This window comes from Geotrypetes seraphini, chromosome 14 (genome assembly GCF_902459505.1).
Source record: "Geotrypetes seraphini chromosome 14, aGeoSer1.1, whole genome shotgun sequence".
NCBI lineage: Eukaryota > Metazoa > Chordata > Amphibia > Gymnophiona > Dermophiidae > Geotrypetes > Geotrypetes seraphini.
Window position 1 is genome coordinate 9,326,218 of NC_047097.1, and position 18,259 is coordinate 9,344,476.

An 18,259-nucleotide genomic window follows, 5' to 3' on the forward strand; every position below is an offset into this window, starting at 1 on the left:
AACTCCTAAAAGGAGAGACTAGAGGTTAGGACTTTTCAGTTTGGAGAAGATGGCTGAGAGAGTTATAAATGTCTGTAACATCCTGAATGCGTAAATGCAAATTGGTATCTTTCTATTTTCTGAAAGAGTAAATAAAGTTACACTCCATGAAGTTAAATAGCACATTTAAAACAAATAGGAGAAAATAATTTTTCACTAAACATATAGTTAACTCTGGAACTTATTTACCCTGAGCATGATATAAAATTGGCTAATACAGGGCTGGATTAAAGGGTAGGTCTAGTAGGCACATGCCTCAGGCCCAAAGACTTCAGAGGTGCTGCTGGCATGTACGCTGGTTTGATGAGATGACTATACGGCTTATACCCCAGTTCTCTTGACCCCCCTCCCCCAAAAACTATCTTCTCCCCAGTGCTGCAATTGAATCTTCAGGCAGCAGCAATGAGGTAAGCCTGCTGCTGTTGGCCTGCTCCAGAAGCTGTTTTTTTGCAGCGCCTTCCAGTTCCCATGTAAGCAGGATGATGCAGAGAGGCAGCTTCTGGGGCAGGATGATGCTAGCAGGCTCACCTCACTGCTGCTGCTGGCTACCCGAATATTCAATTGCAGCAGTCGGGAGGAGGTAGGTGGGAGAGCTCGAAAGTAAAGAAGTTCCTGAGGAAGTAAGTACCGGGGATGGTGGGAGAGGCAGGTGGTTTGGAGCATCCTGTGGCCTGTGCTTTTTGACTTGGTTTCCACTCTAGCCCGAGGATTGGAAAGAAGCTTGGGACCGCAAGAATATTTGTAGACAATGGCTGTAGGCCTTAGGGGCCCATGTTAACAACCACCCAATTCTGAGCTCTTTGTAACACAGTAGGTGAGACTCTTTCCAGACCAAGGTTTGTTTTCTTCCTCAAGTTTTGGCACATATACACACATGTATTTAATGTTCTTGTAGTCATGTTCTCCTGGTCTTTAGTATTAGCCATGTTATTAATTAGTCATTAATGCTTGCTGCAGTGCAGCGTTTATGAGATGTCCTTAGAACTTAGGTTTGAGTACAAGTGATTTGTTCCAGGCTCTGTAGAGAAGTGAGAAGTGAAGCTGCTTCTATACATCTGTGGCTCTTTTTTCGTAGTAATGTCAACTCTGCATGCCAGCAGATATGAGCCTCATTTTTTATGCCATTATGTGCACTTTGTTCATACTCCCAGGCTGCTCAAGGGAATGTGTCTCCCTGTGCCAACTCTTGCATTGGTGTCCCCAAACCTGCAATCTGGTATCTTTCTCCTCCCCAGACCTGTGATCTAGTATCTCCCCCCTCCTGCTGAATCAGTTGAGAACACTGGCTCAGGGCACTGATAACAAAGGTGCCAAAATACCACTCTACCATATATCCCTCTAGAACAGGGGTAAGCAATTCTGGTCCTTGAGAACCAGAGCCAGGTCAGGTTTTCAGGATATCCACAATGAATATGTATGAGATGGATTTGAATGCACTGCCTCCTTGAGATGCAAATCTATTTCATGCATATTTATTGCAGATATCCTGAAAACCTGACCTGGCTCCAGTTCTCAAGGACCGGAATTGCCTACCCCTGCTCTAGAAGATTGAAGGAAGATTGACTCAGATTTTGGTGCCCTTTATCACTGACGCCCTGGGCCAGGGCTTCACCTGATCCATAGGTTGAGCTGGCCCTGCATATTCCTCTATTGTATTGCTGGCTATTTGTAGGCTTTCATACTTGGAGTTTTCTCTCTTCTTCACACAACCTGTAAGTTAATCTGCTTTATTAATAGAAATTGGATGAAAACCAGAATTCTTTAGTGTCACTCCAGACAGGCAGATAGATGGGTTTATGCTTCTCTGCCAGCTGTAGCAATAGTACAAGTAGGCAGTCCCCTTGAGATCAGTCTGTTCTCTAAGCAGATGGAAGAAGTAAGTCTGTGCAGTCCTGTTTAGGCCTTTGGTTAGGAGATATACAGTGATCAGTTGAATAGGCAGTAGCCTTTACTGGCTCTTTCTTGCCCAGATAGAAGTAGGAGCCCACTGGTGTCCTTTTTTACCTTAGGAGTGCTACACTCGGATGACCGAGTCACTCCCACCATTCCCCCACCTCCCCTTCATTTTTGGATAGTGGAGCCTCAGCTGTACGCCTCTCTGCCTTTGGGCATTGACTACAGCTTAGAGAGCCTGTGGAGACTGCTCTTTTAAATTAAGTTATAGAAGAAAGAAAAAAAAAAAAAAGAACCAAGTGCTGGTCTAAAGGGAAGTTTTTAATTTGTGCTTTCCTTCCTACTAGGGTGGTTTTTGTCTTTGAGGCTCTATTTCTGCCAATGCCTGAGTGATGCCGGTATTTTACATTTTTTGTTCATAGCCACACGATGGGAAATCCACTATCAGGTGGGCCTCACGTGCAGCCTTGCTAGCCAAGGGGGTTGCTCAACAGCCGAGAAAGGAGAGTTGGTTGGTGGTAGGAATAACCAGGATGCCCTTGCCACTGCGTGTACGGGGGGGTGAGAGTTCCCCTGAGATGTGCCAGCCAGTGGTGGGAAGACCTGGTGTTCCCTTACCACTGCAAGCACTGGGGATTCCCCTGCTGTTGTATTGGAGCTTTCTGGGGATTTCCTTACTGCAACTATATGTTCTCAGGCATCTTCTTTATTAGTAACCTAGGGGGAACCTTTTTCAGTAGTTCTTTCGCCTTTGGTGGTACTCCGCCATCTTGGCTGAGTCTTATGCTGATCTTCCACCTAGATTGGAGAAACAGGAACAGGTCTTGCTGCCTTCTTCCTTGGCAGTGGAGTGACTCTCTTCCAGCTTTGAGGTTCTCCCCTGAATTTGTGCTTGCCATGTACAAGGCTTATGGCATGGACTCAGCTGGTGTCTCTGCACAGTGTCCGGTGGTGTCGGGTTCCTCGGATGGTTGTTTCCTAAGGTCCTGTGGTTCCATACCCCTCCCCCCATGTTTAAGTGGCAGTGATTTTGTTGGGAGGTTGAAGTTTTTTGGGGCAGATGATGTTGCCCCTGATGAGGATCTGGGTCTCTCCGGTAACCTGTAAGACCCTCAGGTGAAGTAGATGACACAGGTGGCTAGGGGTATGAGCTGCCCACAGGTGAGGATTCTGCAATGGTACATATTTTTCACCAAGAAAAGCTGCAGGAGCTCATTATTCAGGTTTCCTCTGTTCTGCGGTTTGAAGAAGACTCTTAAGGAGATCTCTCAGGTGGTTGACCCCCCCCCCCCTTCTCGGGGATTTGAGCGGCCTTGCCTTTTCCCCCCATGTATCAAGATATCCATGATATTGTGCATGCACAATGGAAGGTGCCAGACGCACCTTTTCGACTGGCTCATTTATGATCCATTTGTATCCTGTTCCTGATGCCTATAGGGACCCGTTTTTATCCCTTTCCTGATGTCGGTGGTAGATATGGTGGTTTTGGCCATTGCTAAATGGCACACTGTGCCAGTGGAAGGGGATTTGGTCCTGAGGGGGACCTCCAGGACCGGAGGATAGAAGCTCTTCTTAAGCAGAGTTTTGATGTGGTAGCCTTGGTAGTTCAAGCGTCCATTTATGGTAGTTTAGTGGCCAGATCCTGCTTCTGCTGAGCTGAACATGTGCTGGATAGGGAGTCCAATGAATGGTTGCTTGTGGATCAGGAGCTGGAGAAGATTTGAGTTAGGATTTTCTTATCTTATCATGTATGGTTTGTTTCGAGTTTTGGCTAAGTGTATAGGCTTAGGGGTGGCTACTAGACAGACTTTGTGGCTCTGTCGTTGGTCAGTGGACTCTGCCTCAGTCTAAGCTTAATCAGTTTCTTTTTAAGGGTTCCTTTCTCTGGGAAGAACTGGATAAGTTGATTCAGAGTTTAAGGGACTCCAAGATTCCTTGTTTGCCGGAGGACAAGCCTAGGCAGTATAGTAGAGGAGGTTTGGGCCGGGGCAACTTTGGGAGTTCCGCTGTTATCGCTCTAGTAGTGTCTTCTTCCTTTTCTTCTACAGAGGTCTTTTTTCCAGTGAATACTGTCCTTTTGGGGTGCATGCCAGGGAGGCCGTGACTTCTATGGGCTTTCCTCTTCTCATCCAGCACAATGATGATGTTTAGGTCCTTCCCCCGGTTCAGGTAGGAGCCAGGTTAAGAGATTACACCAGATCAGTGGGTCCTGGAGGTGATCCATGATGAGTATTTTCTTGAGTTCAACCGTCCCTTGCCAGATATTTTTCTCATGTCTCCTTGTCGATCCACCTGGAAGAAACGGGTGTTTTGTCAGACTCTACAGAGCTTGATGGATTTCAAGGCAGTGATTCCGGTACCTCCTCATGATATCCACACTGGGAGATACTCCATTTACTTTGTGGTTCCCAAAAAAGAGGGATCTTATCGTCCCATTCAGGTTCTCAGGGTGGTAAACTGGGTGCTTCGGGTGCCTTCGTTTTGTATGGAGACCCTCAGGTCCATGGTTCAGCTGGGAGAATTCCTGACTTCCCTCAGTCTGATAGAGGCATACCTACACATTCTAATCCAAGAATCTCACCAGCAGTTCCTTAACAATTTTGGGAAGGCATTATCAGTTCTGAGAACTTTTCGGCCTTACCACGGCGCCGCATACCTTCTCAAAGATTATGGTGGTCATGGCAGCAGCATTGTGCAAAGAGGGCATTTTGATTCATCCTTATCTGGACAACTGGTTAATCCGGGCAAAATCCTTCCAGGAGTGCATGCAAGTCACTGCTCAGGTAGTAGAGTTGCTCCAGTCATTGGGCTGGGTAGTCAATCTATCCAAGAGTCATCTGATTCTGTCTCAACATTTGGAATATCTCAGAGTTCTCTTTGACACTGGTCTGGAGAAGAGTGTTCATTCCCAAGGCATGGGTGCGGAAGTTAGTCGCAGATTCTCAGTCTTATGTGCTCTCATTGCTCTCCAAGCACAGGAATTCCTTTAGGTCTTGAGATTGATGGTGGCTTCGTTAGAGATTGTTCAGTGGGCAAGTACTCACATGCATCCCCTTCAGAGGTCTCCACAGTCTCACGAGTTGGACATGCCGGTTCTTCTACATGGGTTAGCTCGCCACAACCTTTGTTGGTGGCTACAGTCCCAAAATCAGGTCTATGGAGTGAGTCTGGATCAGCCCCAATGGATGATTCTTCTAATGGTTGCCAGTCTTCTCAGCTGGGGAGGTCAGTGTTTCGGTTGTTCAGCTCAGGGCACTTGGTCTCCACAGTTGGTCTCCAGAGGAGGCTTCTTGGCTGATCAATGTTCTGGAAACCAGAGCCATTCAGTTGGTGCTTTAAGACTTTGTCTCCTCTGGCTAGCAAGGCAGTCGGGGTCCTTTCCAACAATGCCATGGCCTATGTCAATCAACAGGGAGGAACAAAGAGTCTGTTAGTGGCTCAGGAGAGAACACTCCTCATGGATTGGGTAGAGACTCGCTGGCTTGACCTTTCAATATCCCATATAGAGGGAGTAGAGAAAGTCCAAGTGGATTTTCTCAGTCACATTGGTGTCTAGGAGTAGAGGCCTTTGATCTGATAGTGATAGTTCGGTTGTAGGGTAGGCCAATTATGGACCTCATGGCCACACGTTTTAATGCCATAGCACAGTGGTTCTTCAGTTGGCGCAGGGATTTTTAGGCCAAGGGGTTAGATGCTGTAGTACAGTGCTGACCAATGAATGGCCGCCTGTATGCCTTTCCTCCGTGGTCTCTGGTAGGCAGAGTAGTTGTTCTTTGCATTGCAGAGCATTCATGCCATGTGATTCTAGTGGCTCCAGATTGGCTGAGGTGTCCGTAGTACAGAAATCTAGTTTGTTTCCTGTTGCAGAGCCCCTTCCTTTGTCACTGTTGGACAACCTTCTGACTCAGTGTTCGATCAGGTCCCTTTTGTCTTACAGCTTGGCTCTTGAAAGGGAGTGTCTTAACCAGAAAAGGATATTTGGATAAGGTGATCACTACTCTCTTAGGATCTTGGCGGTGTTCGACTTCCCGAGTCTGTGTTCACATCTGACATGTCTTTGAAGATTGGTGTTTTGCTCGTGGGGTGTTTCTTGTTTTTTGCGTTTTTGCTTTACATCTTGGATTTTTTGCAGGATAGCCTAGCGAGAGGCCTTGCCTGGTCCTTCTTATGGGTTCGGGTTGAGTCCTTTAGAGGTTTAGTGCAAGAACAGCAGTTGTCTTCTCTTCCTGATATCATCCATTTCTTAAGAGTGGTGAAGTTGCTTCAGACACCGATGCTCCCTTCAGTTCCAGCCTGGGATCTCAGTTTGGTCCTGTTGGTGCTGATTCAGCCTCCTTTTGAGCCCTTGAGTTCTTGCATGATGAAAGACCTTTGAAGGAGGTGTTTCTTGTTCAGTAAGATGTGTGTCAGAGTTGCAAGCTTTATCTTATCGAGCTCCTTTCTTGGAATTTTCAAGGGCGTGGGTAGTTCTTTGGCCTGTTCCTTCTTTTCCCTTATAAGTCCTTTTCCCTTTCATGTGAATCAAATGATTTCCCTCCTGGAGGGATCTTTGGAGCAGAAACAGTTGCACAAGCTGAATGTCCGCAAAGTTCTCCATGCCTACGTGAAGAAGACGAGTTCAGGAAAACAGATCATCTTTGTGTTGCTAGCAGGCAGGCATACGGGGTAGGTGCTTCTAAGGCTTATATTGCGATCTGGATTAAGGAGACTATTGCTGAGGCATATCTTCAGAAGAAATTGGTCCTTGACTTTCTCAAGGCTCACTCCACGCTTGGTCAGGCAGCCTCCTGGGCAGAGATTTCGCTTGGGCCCCTTGTGGATATTTGTAAAACTTCTGTTTGCTCTTCTCTACATTCTTTTGTGCGTCACCACCATGTTGACGTTCAGGCATGTTGGGGCGCTGTGTTTGATGAATAGGTTCTTGTTGCAGCCTTTCAGGGCTCCCATCTTTGGACACTGCTTTCGTACATCTCATCCATCTGTGCCAGTCTGGAGGAACGCTAAAGAAGGAGAAATTAGATCTTACCTGCTAATTTTTTTCTTTTAGTCCCATCAGACTGGCACAGAATCCACTCTGTGTTTCTTCTCGGTAATACTAAGAGTCAGTTTTGGTATATTCTGGGTTCTTGAGGAGTATTACTTTCCTAGAAGAGCATCAGCATCTGGTTTAGCTGGTGAATTGTGATTTTAAGTGTTGGTTACCTGTTCTATTCTTCCTCCAACAGTTGACAGTTTAAAAAATGGTTCCAGGGTTTATCAGTATTCCTGCTTGGTTATTCGTAGACTAATCTCAAGGGGATTTTGCAGCCTACTTGTACTACTTCTACAGTTCAGTTTGTTCTCAGTCTCCACCTGCTGGCAGAGGAACGTAAACCCATCCGTTTGTACCTGTCTGGAGGGGCTAAGAAGAAAGAAAATTATTAGGTAGGATCTAATTTCTCCTTATTTCCAAGTTCTTTTTCAGTACTGTGACCACCTGTTTATAGATGATGCCGCTGCATCCCTGTATAATGAAATTTTCTTAGCTTAAACTTATCATTTCCAGAATCATTTCTATGTTTTGCCATTGAATAGATTTTCTTATATGAGAATGTATATAGAAGACTATTTTAGATTCATTACTGTGTAAATCCACATACGAATAGATACTTGCAGAATCGGGTAATTTAATTGTTTATGGAAGAGGAAACTTACAGGTAACTTAATGCTGAAATTAAACTTGTACAAATCAAATGAAAACATGAGCAGTGGGTGGGGCAGGTGGTGAGGCACATGGCCAGGGGGTCCAGTGTACTTGTGTACCTAGGGCCCATCGAAGGATTAAGCCTTCCTTGAGTTAATATGTAGCTGGATTTTGTTTAGGCAAATTTCTGGAGAAAAAGTCCATAGACCATTATTAAGGTAGCCCTGGAAAAAGACACTTTTTATTCATGGGGGTTAAGTAGTATGGAATCTGCCAGGTACTTGTGGACTAGACGGCCACTGTTGAAGCAGGATAGTGGGCTAGATGGATCCTTGGAACCTAGAAGGACAAATGTTCATTGCATTTTAGAAAGTAATTTGGCTTAGCTATTCTAGCTTTAGATACTCTGGATGAAAGTAGAGAATGACACGGTGACAAAATTCATCACCGTTCCCGTCCCCGCGGATAACCGCGGGAAACCATCTTCATATCATTCTTTAAGGAGAGACGGAAGAATCAGAGTATAATTGGGCACAACCACTGACCTACAAGCTTTGCTTTGAAGAATGCTGGTATAGAAGGACTGAGGTTGAAATAGACACTAGAAAATGACATGGGATTATTTCCCACGGTTATCCGCAGGGACGGGAACGGTGATGAATTTTGTCACCGTGTCATTCTCTAGATGAGACTATAACTGCATGTACATTTCACATCAGGTGATGCTCTTGGTATTTAATTTAAATATCAAATTAATGCTTTGTAAAACTTTATCCTGTACGGTTATCTTTAACTCTCTCAGTCTCTGGATAGTACTCTTAAAAACCATCTAATCTTGTATATTTTGTATTGTATTATCGAAACTTACTACTACTACTATTTACATTTAGCAATAATCTGTTGTACCTCACAAGTTCTTTGTCAAATTATCTCCAGTTGTCTTTATTTCTGAGGCCTCAAGAGATTTATGGAATGGGTATGCTAGTGGACGGGATAAATTCCTCATTAGCGGCAGATATTGTCTCCAGATAAAAGTTCAAGGAATTCTTGCTGATACAACTATCATAAATGGGGATAATTTGAGAGCTGTTTTCTATATGTGCATAATATGTATTTCAGAATTAATGGACAAATTGTATGTATCATATCCAGGTCTATATAACCATTTTTATCTAATAGCCAGTCACATGTAACTCTTAATTGGGAGATAAAATTCTAATATCAAAGTTGGAGATGTCTGTCTCCTTTTTTGGACACCATCTGCTTTTTTTAAGAGGATCTTTGATTTCTTTCCTTTCCACAAGAATTTAGAACAGGTACCATATAACACTTTTTATTATTTTTATAGACTATTTCATGTCCTGCTCATGGCTGCGATATCTTAGTTGATGACAACACAGTTATGTAAGTACTGTCCTGATGCATTATTTTAGAAACAAAGGAGATGTTTTAAAACAGATAGAAATCAGATTTTTAAAAACCTTACAAAGAGCATTAGTTTGCTGTGATATCTATAATTTGTTGAACCTTGATTATGTGGTAGTTACCTAAACATTTGTCTTTGAACTGATCCAAAGCAGTAGATATTTTTCTGGACCTACTGTGCTAAAAGCCAGCCATGTTAATACTGTGTTTCCACAAGTCAGGGGGCAACCATTATTTATTTTAAGTGAGTAATGTAACATTTCTCATTTTCAGGATGATTGTTTAATACAGTACAATAATACCCCACCATTTTAGGGTAACATATTGACCCAATTTTTAAACTGCAAAAAAATACTTAGCAATCTTCTTAGTAAGCATTCACTGTTGATACCGTTTATACATCCCTGTGCCCTTTTTTAGCCATTTTAGGGCCTGTAATTTGAGGGTTCCAGAGGGAGCCCTGGTGCATGACTCCTGGCTGAGGACAGTTGCTTTCAATGATTGGGGTAGGTGAGTTGGGAGGAGCCATAAGTTAGAATGAACAAATAATTCAAAATCAAAGGTTTTGTTGTTGACAAATTTGTTGCATTTTGAAATTTAATGCACATATGTAGTTTCTGTTGCAGCATATTTTTGAGAAAAGTATATTGAGTACTTAGTGACATGAGAGAATCCCCACATAGTCATGAATGAAGGTTAATGGTGCTTTATCCTAATCCTGTTTTCAATTGAGTTGGAAGCCCAAAGAAATGAGAGAGAATTTCCAGGAAAAAAGCATTGAGTTCTCTTCTGCTTGTAATACTTGTATTGTGCCAACATAAGACCTATTCATATAGGTCTCCTTCAGGCGCATCGGTGCATCTTTATTTTCATTGTATGTAAACTGGGATTATCCTTGCAATACCAATCACCCTTCAATGTTTTCTGGAGCCAGGTGCATAAAATTTGCACTGTGGCTTATTCACTAGATGGGTGACATGAACTCGGGCTACAGTTCACAGATTGAGTCCTGCTTTGAGTGAATTTAGGGATAACAAAAAAAACCGTAAGAGCTACAAAATATTCTTAAGTCACACACTGAGCAGTACTTGCCAAAAGGTATGGGGCCCCATTGTATAGCTGACACCAAAATCCTCAGTGTGAGGTTACAAGCTTGAGAAAGCAGAAAGTTCAGAAAGAACCACAGCCACCACACTTAACCTTCCTGGGCTTTTTCCAGAGTGAGATAAACTCACAACTTAGCCCCACACCATCACAGGAACATATTGTGTGTAAATAAATATAGTGAATAAACTTATATAGTGCAATTACTATCAATATAATTCATAAAATAACAGTGCCCCATACCTCCAACTTAGAGAGTTAAAATAAACAAGCTGACAAAAGTCAATAACAGCAGTACTTGACTTGATGAGTCAGATTGTCCCGTTCTTAAGGAACTGATAAACATCGGGAGCGAGAAACTTCTTGTAAAACTCTCCTCTAGTCTCCAGGGTTTGACCAGGCTTGATTTCAGGGACCAAAGCCCCTTCCTCAGGAACCAAGCATTAGGAGGACAGATGCAAAACCGCCAAACTCTCAAAAACTTGACTGCACTGTTGAAAATTAGCATGCTGAGTACTCAGAATGAAGAGAAGAGCCAAGCAGCAGAGACGCTGCCAATTAAGAAAACACGATGATGTCAAAGTTTAAAGAAACACCCACACCTTTGAGGGGAACAATTGTAAAAAGAACAGATGACAATAGAATTTAAAGAAACAGATGCCAATTAAAGAAACAACACACTTGTCATCATGAAAACAATGCTCTTCTCAAAATGATCCAGTAATAAGATACCGAACCCAGAAAAAGTATGCTAAAAACTAATAAGCATAAGAAAACAAAGGGTATGAGAGTGAGAAAAAAAGAAAACAAATTCACTGTCAAGGGAAAATAGAAAAAAACACTGTGCACCATTATTATATCATTTTGGTGTTAGTTATATAGTGGGGCTCCTTTCCCACACCTTTTGGCAAGTACTGCTCAGTTTGTGACTTTTGAATGAATTTAAGACAGGTTTCATGGATTCTACCTACCAGATATCATGTTTCTATACCCAGATGTTTGAATGAAATGAATACGAGATGTTTCCCTCCTAACCTGCTAATGCTTGATGAGTGTAGATAGGCTGAGTTTTCATTGAGCATTGTACTAGTACTGAGCTTCTACAGTTATTAAAATGTGTGGAGCTTGGTCCAGCACAGACCATTTGTGAAAGCAGTTATGCAGTTCCTGTTCCCAGATTAGACTTGCCAGTTTGTTAATAGGAATATGTGTGACTGACTTATCTTAGAGAACCCCTGTTACAGGTAAGTAAGGACTATGTGTGACTGACTTATCTTAGAGAACCCCTGTTACAGGTAAGTAACCTTGCTAAACTTGTATCCATTGGCAGCCTTCCAGAACTGGGCATAAAGACCAAAGGGCATAAATAGCCCAAGATCACATCCTTTGGATGATGATTTTATGTGGTTAGTAACTTGTGTAATTGCCACACTAATTCTAATAAAGGTATCAGATAATTTTAGCTGCCCCCTTTTTTTGCTGAACACTAGTGACTCCTAGTATCCCATAAAATAAGAAATAACACTTTTTGTTGAGAATCAAATGAAGGCATTTTTATAAGATCATATTTTGCCTAATTTGGAATGCAAGATGCTATTTGCATTAGATACCAACAAAATTGGTATTTGCTGGTTTCATTTTATTAAGCATCAAACGGCTTTAAAAGAAAACACATTTTAAATTAAGACAAAATAATATATCTGCCTCCTACTTGTTATGGTTACTTCTCTTATTTATTAACTATCAACACAAAATTGTAGCTCTATCCTTCCCCCCTTTCTCTCCCCCCCTTCTACACATAAGTTCATGTAATCCTTTTTCTTCTTCTCTACCCACTATTTTAAGTTCTTGTAAACCGTGTCGAGCTCCATTCTCATGGAGATGATGCGGTATATAAACTTAAGGTTTAGATTAGATTAGATTAGATTGTTATGTGCAAGTGCTGTCCCATTGCTACAGCAACCGTCCAAGTTGTTGAGCACAGGGAGATTATGTGACTTGTTCAGCATAAGAGTACTTATCCCAGGACAAGCAAGCAGCATATTCTCACATATGGGTGACGTCACTGAAGGAGCCCCAGTACGCACCACTTTAAAAGTGCATCGCTACTTTAAGATCTTAGAAAATTTGTGATAACCCGATCCGCGCATATGCGAGTGCCTTCCCACCTGACATAGGGCGCGTGGTCCCTCAGCTTTGGTTGAACTTTTTTTTTTCTCTTCGCTTGCCTTCCCGCTCTCACGGTTTGTAAATTTTTTTTTTTTATTTTTTTTTTTTTCTGTTGTGGGCTTTGGTCCTCCGGGGCCTTATGGACCTTTCTAGCCATAGAGTTTGATTTGTCAACGGCTGTCTTCCCATCCATGTCACGCCTGTCAACGGGTTTCAAAAAAGTGCGGTTGCTGTTCTCAGGCCATTTCGTTAACTGACCCTCACCGTTGGTGTTTGCAGTATCTGGGACCTGAGCACCGTGCCGACTCTTGCTCCTGTTGCTCATCCCTTCAGAAGCGCACCCTCAAAAACTGGCTGCTTCAACAAAGACAACTGTTCAGCGCCGCAATGGACACGGAGCTCTGCTCATCTCTGACTCTGTCCGTGCCACCCAAGACCACACCGCCCAAGGTGACACTGAAAGTAGACCCTCCAACGTCAGCTCCAGTGTCACAGCTCGCAGTGAGTAAGCTGGCTAAGAAGCCTTCCCCCACCCTCTCTGGGCCTCAGGTCAAACCGGCAGTAAGCCAAGTCCTGTCGACCTTGAGGAGACCCAAAAAACACTCGGCTCCGATTTCGGTAAGTGCCTCAACATTGGCTTCCCATCACCAGATCGCAGAGCTGCACGGAAAGTACCGGCAAAAATGCCAGTGGTACTGGTGCATTCCATTAAGCAGCAGATTAAAGAATTGCTGCATGTGGAGTTACGGGAGTAATTACAACTACTTCTTCCCGTCATGGCGACATCAGCTCCTCCAGTGCCAGTCACGTCTGAGTCCTTGACAGTGGCACCGACTTTTCAAGAGTCTACATCGGTGCCGACTCCTCTGGGTACAGAACCGGTATCGGAGACGATCCGGTACTGCTGTTCTTCTCAGACATCTCCTGAGACTGTGTCAGTCAAATCAGGCAAGGCATTAACAAAAATTAGTCACTTTTATATGGAGAGATATAATTATTATACTGTGATGTTAATTTAAACCAATATGTGCTTTAATCACAGTGTCTTTATTGATTCTTAATTAAATATAGTGAATATCTCAGAACCAACACCCGTGACTGGTGAATTCACCAAACTGGGGTTAATTGGGGGACCATCATTGAAATTCACTGTCCCCTCACCATCCTACTTGCTGTTTGTTGAAAGTTTCAAAATTTAGTTACTTATCTGTGAATAGGATGGTTGGATCTTGATATTGTTCCCCAGCGGTGAAAAAATAAACTTGTGTTAATAACGTGTTAAAATCCACTGTGGTAACTCCTCCAAACATTATCTGTGTTTGGGACACAGATAATGTTTGGAGGAGTTACCACAGTGGATTTTAACACGTTATTAACACAAGTTTATTTTTTCACCGCTGGGGAACAATATCAAGATCCAACCATCCTATTCACAGATAAGTAACTAAATTTTGAAACTTTCAACAAACAGCAAGTAGGATGGTGAGGGGACAGTGAATTTCAATGATGGTCCCCCAATTAACCCCAGTTTGACGAAACAACCAAAAATAACACTTCCGGGGCAGGCAGATAGCGCGGTAAAGGTGAGCTGCACCTGCATCGGAGAAGGCTTCCGACGTAGGCGGCGGTCATGAGAGGAGCCGCCGGGAGACGGACAGAACGCGGGAAGGGGGTAGGGCAGCAAAAGACTACGCCGCTAAGTTTTTAAAGTCGTAAAAAGCCGTTGGCCATGAAGTATGCAGGCGGCATACTTCATGACCGATGGCTTTTCAAAAACTCCCCCCCCTGCACCGCCACCACTGAACCTTTGAAAACCCTCCACCCCCAACAGCATTGCCGGCTGCGGTTAAGGCCTGGCTTCTTCGGGCAGCAGCAGCATTTAAAATTTGCTGCTGTTGCCGGCTTCAGCCCTTCAGAGAGAGATAGAACTAGGAGGAATTACTAATCCAAGCAAGTACCTTGCACTATCGGTGTTGAAGTAACCGGCAGCATGTGATGTCACCTTGAGGTAATTGCAGGTCTGAGGCAAGCCAGAGCACAATGAAACAAGATTTATTACTCTTCTAAGGGAACAGAGGGGGAGAGAATGGCTTGGAGGGAAGAAGAGATGGAAGGAAGGAGGAAAGTATGCAAGACCAAGGGAAAAGGAAGGGGGAAAGGAAGGAGGAGATGCCATATGAAACAGAGAGAGAGAGAGAGAGGGCAGACACTGGATGGAAAGAGAAGAGAGGGCAGTGAATGGAAGGGTCAAGACAGAGGGTGAACAGTAGATAGAAGGGGTAGAGAGAGGGAGACAGGCAATGAATGGAAGTGTGGGGGAGAGGAGGGACAGCTGCTGAATGGAAGTCTGAGGGATAGGGGGAGCAGACTTGGAAGGAAGTGGGGAGGAGAAAGAAAAAAAGGCACTTGTGAGGGAAGAGGATAGAGTTAGAAATAAAGATAGACGGACAGGGGGCCAGGGAGAATGACCGAAAGAATTACAGACAGCGTCCAAGGAGAGAGAGAAAAATTAAACAAAACAGACCGTCAGAAAGACATTACTCTAGCACCCATTAATGTAACAGGCTGGGGGGTGGTAACAGGAAGGGAGCCCTACTGCTGGACAGGGGAAGAAGGGAACAGGTGCTGCTGGGCAGGGAGGAGGTAAAATGAAGGGAGAAGGGCTGGACAGTCAAGGAAAGCAGCCAAGAGAGACAGACAGAAAGCATCCAAGGAGAGAAAATGAAAAAAAGAAACACAGACACACATCTATTCTAGCACCCGTTAATGTAACAGGCCTAAAGACTAGTATAATATAATATCATACATAATAAAATTCTAAGTAACTAATACAAGCATTAAAACTAATAAATAAGGAAAACACAATATAAACTAAAATAAGTATAGATAAAAAGATTAAAAGTACATTATTAACTACATGATAATATAAAAATCAATAATGTATATTATATTGTTTAAATAAGTGGGTTTTAAGATCTTTTCGAAATTGATAGTAAGTAAGAAATGGAGAAACAAGAAGATTCATACATGAATTCATTAATCCTGCTTGGAATGCTAAGGTCCTAGCTAAAAAAATTTTGTAACGACATGCATTTGCTGAAGGAAAATAAAACCAACCAGATCTACGAATATTTTGTTAAAAATAAAAAAACTAAAATGAGAAACAAGGTAAGCTGGTGCTAAGCCAAATAAAACTTTAAAACAAATGCATCCAAATTTAAATAGCACTCTAGCCTCAAACGGTAGCCAGTTTTAAATTATATAAAATCAAAATATTTCCTAATAGTACGAAGTTTCCAGAGGACAATAAAACATCTCTTAACCAGAGAATCTGTATGGACCTTAAAATAACCCCTAAAATTTTCAGCATAGGAAATGTCGAATAAGATTGACCGTTTAGAAGTAAAGTTGTTTCAGTAATTTTTTCATTAGGACTAGCTAGAAAGAATTTTGATTTGCCTGGATTTAATTTCAATTTAAATGTAGTTGTCCAAATTTCCACTTGTGTATGAATAAAAGCTATATAATTTAACACTTCTGAAGTGAGTTCGGTTAGAGGGATGAGTATTGAAATGTCATCTGCGTAAACATAAAATTTTACCTGTAAACTATGTAATAAATAACATAACGGTGGTAGGTAAACCAGAACACAAATAACCCCTATGCAAATATAGGACCAAAAACTAACCCCCTCTTCTATTAAACTGCACTAGCAGTTTCTAGCATGGGGAGCTGCACTGAATGGCCTGTGCTGCTCCCAATGCTCATAGGAACTCATTGAGCGTCAGGAATAGCGCAGGCCATTCAGCACGGCTGGCTGCGCTAGAAACAGCTATCACAGTTTCGTAGAAGAGGGGTTAAAAGTACTAATATATACAAACAAACCCTAAGATTCAAGACTCTGCATGCAGTACAACCCCAGAGAAATAGAAACAAATGCATTTCTTCCTGAACGATGCAAAATACAGACAACAGATGTAATTTCTCAAAACTGACACAATTCAATCACTAAATTAAAAAATAAAATCATTCCCCCTACCTTTGTTGTTTCCCTCCATGGGTTTGTTTTTTTGTGGGGTTTTTTTTTTACTAGATTTTTCTTTCTCTAATTAAAGACAAATAGTACATGACCAGCTATATTTCTAACTTCCCTATAACTATTTACAGGGGAAAGGAGACAATTTTAAAAAAGCTCTATCACACACTGAATCACACAATTTTGCCTAACTCAGTTAATGCTTCATTTTGTGGATGAACATTATGTAACAATGCAATTAAAAATTAAATTAATGATTGTGATATATAATTTATCCACCATATAAAAAATCAACAGGTTAGAAAATAGGGCAGTGGAAAGCTAGCCTAGGATACTATTTAAGCAGTGAGGCCTCAAAGAGCAGGGTTTTGGTTGTTTTTTTCATTATACACATGCGGTGTATGCTCCATGCCTTACCTTCTGGCCTTCTCCCGCCTGGCCGTTTTATACCACCCCTGGTGTTATCTTCTTCGGGCCAGCTCCCTCTTCCTCACTGTCGCAGTGCACAAAGCCGCAGTCAGCGGTTCTTCGTGCGCGTCCTGTGCCTCATCTGAAAGCCTTCCCTCTGACGTTGTGATGTCAGAGAAGGCTTCCAGTTCAGGCGCAGGATGGACATAAGAACCGCTGCCCACGGCTTTGTACACTGCAGCAGTAAGGAAGAGGGGATCCGGCCTGAAGATAACATCGCATTGATCACACCGTGGACCGGCGGTTGAAGAACACTGTCTCAGGCCTGATGCATGTGCCAGCCCTGTGGACCACACAAAGCCTCATCGAGCATCTCCCCAATTGTTCATATCTTTTAATCCGAACAAGTTGGGGCATCCTGTTTCCAAAAGAATGATTTTCCAAATGGCTGGCTGCCTGCATCTCGTTCTGTTATGCTCAGACTGGCCTGGCATTGGAGAGTCGTGTGACAGCCCACAAAATTAGAGCTATGGCAGCTTCTGTTGCTTTCCTCAGATCTACTCCTATTGAGGAAATCTGTAAAGCTGCCACCTGGTTCTCAGTTCATACATTCACTTCTCACTATTGTCTGGAGCCTTTTTCCAGACAGGATGGGCACTTTGGCCAATCTGTATTACAACATTTATTTTCATAAGGCAAACTCTCCCACCATCCCTTTTCTGTTAGCTTGGAGGTCACCCATACCTGAGAATATGCTGCCTGCTTATCCTGGGATAAAGCACAATTACTTGCTGTAACAGGTATTATCCAGGGACATCAGGCATATATTCTCACAATCCACCCACCTCCCTGGGTTGACTTCTTAGCTTGCTTATCTTAACTGAGGGACAATGCACCCCACGTCGGGCGGGAAGGCACTCGTTCATGCACGGTTTAGGCTATCGCAAACTTTCTAAGATATTAAAGTGACGATGCACTTTCAAAGTGATCCGTACCGGGGCTCCGTCGATGACTTCACCCATACGTGAGAATATCTGCCTGCTGTCCCTGGATAACACCTGTTACGGTAAGTAACTCTGCTTTCTTGGAGAAATAAATTTTACTTGAATTTCCCAGATTAACTCTTTTATATAAGCATTCTTCCTTATTGTCTGCCCTTTACAGAACTGCTTGAATGTGAAAAATATTTTCTCTTGTTAATCATTTTATTAATATTTTGTAGCACTGTCAGATGTTTATACAATTTTACACGCATACTTAAGATTTGCAGAGAATTGTTGTTGCTGTGTTATTCTACTTGAATATGTGGAAATAACTAAGAACTTGTTTGTTAACCCTTATCTTTTTCATTGGATTAACTTGATAACTCTTAAAAGGTTATCAGCAATATTCTCTCAAGATAAAAGCAGTGCAGTTACACAGGTTTTAAGGAGTACAAAATCATTAATATCTTATGCTGTCACTGTTGTTACACTTAATTGAAAGGGGTTGGAAAGGCCGAC

General features: G+C 42.6%; 1 protein-coding gene across 3 annotated transcripts in view; it reads left to right on the forward strand.

The window, feature by feature from the left end:
- ARIH1 (ariadne RBR E3 ubiquitin protein ligase 1) overlaps positions 1-18,259 on the forward strand; it is a 254,134-nt gene that overhangs the window by 128,280 nt on the left and 107,595 nt on the right. For all 3 annotated transcript variants that reach the window (XM_033919555.1, XM_033919553.1, XM_033919554.1), the window contains exon 5: positions 8,964-9,019. In XM_033919555.1, coding sequence (XP_033775446.1) covers positions 8,964-9,019 — 56 coding nt within the window. The remainder of the gene's footprint in view (positions 1-8,963; positions 9,020-18,259) is intronic.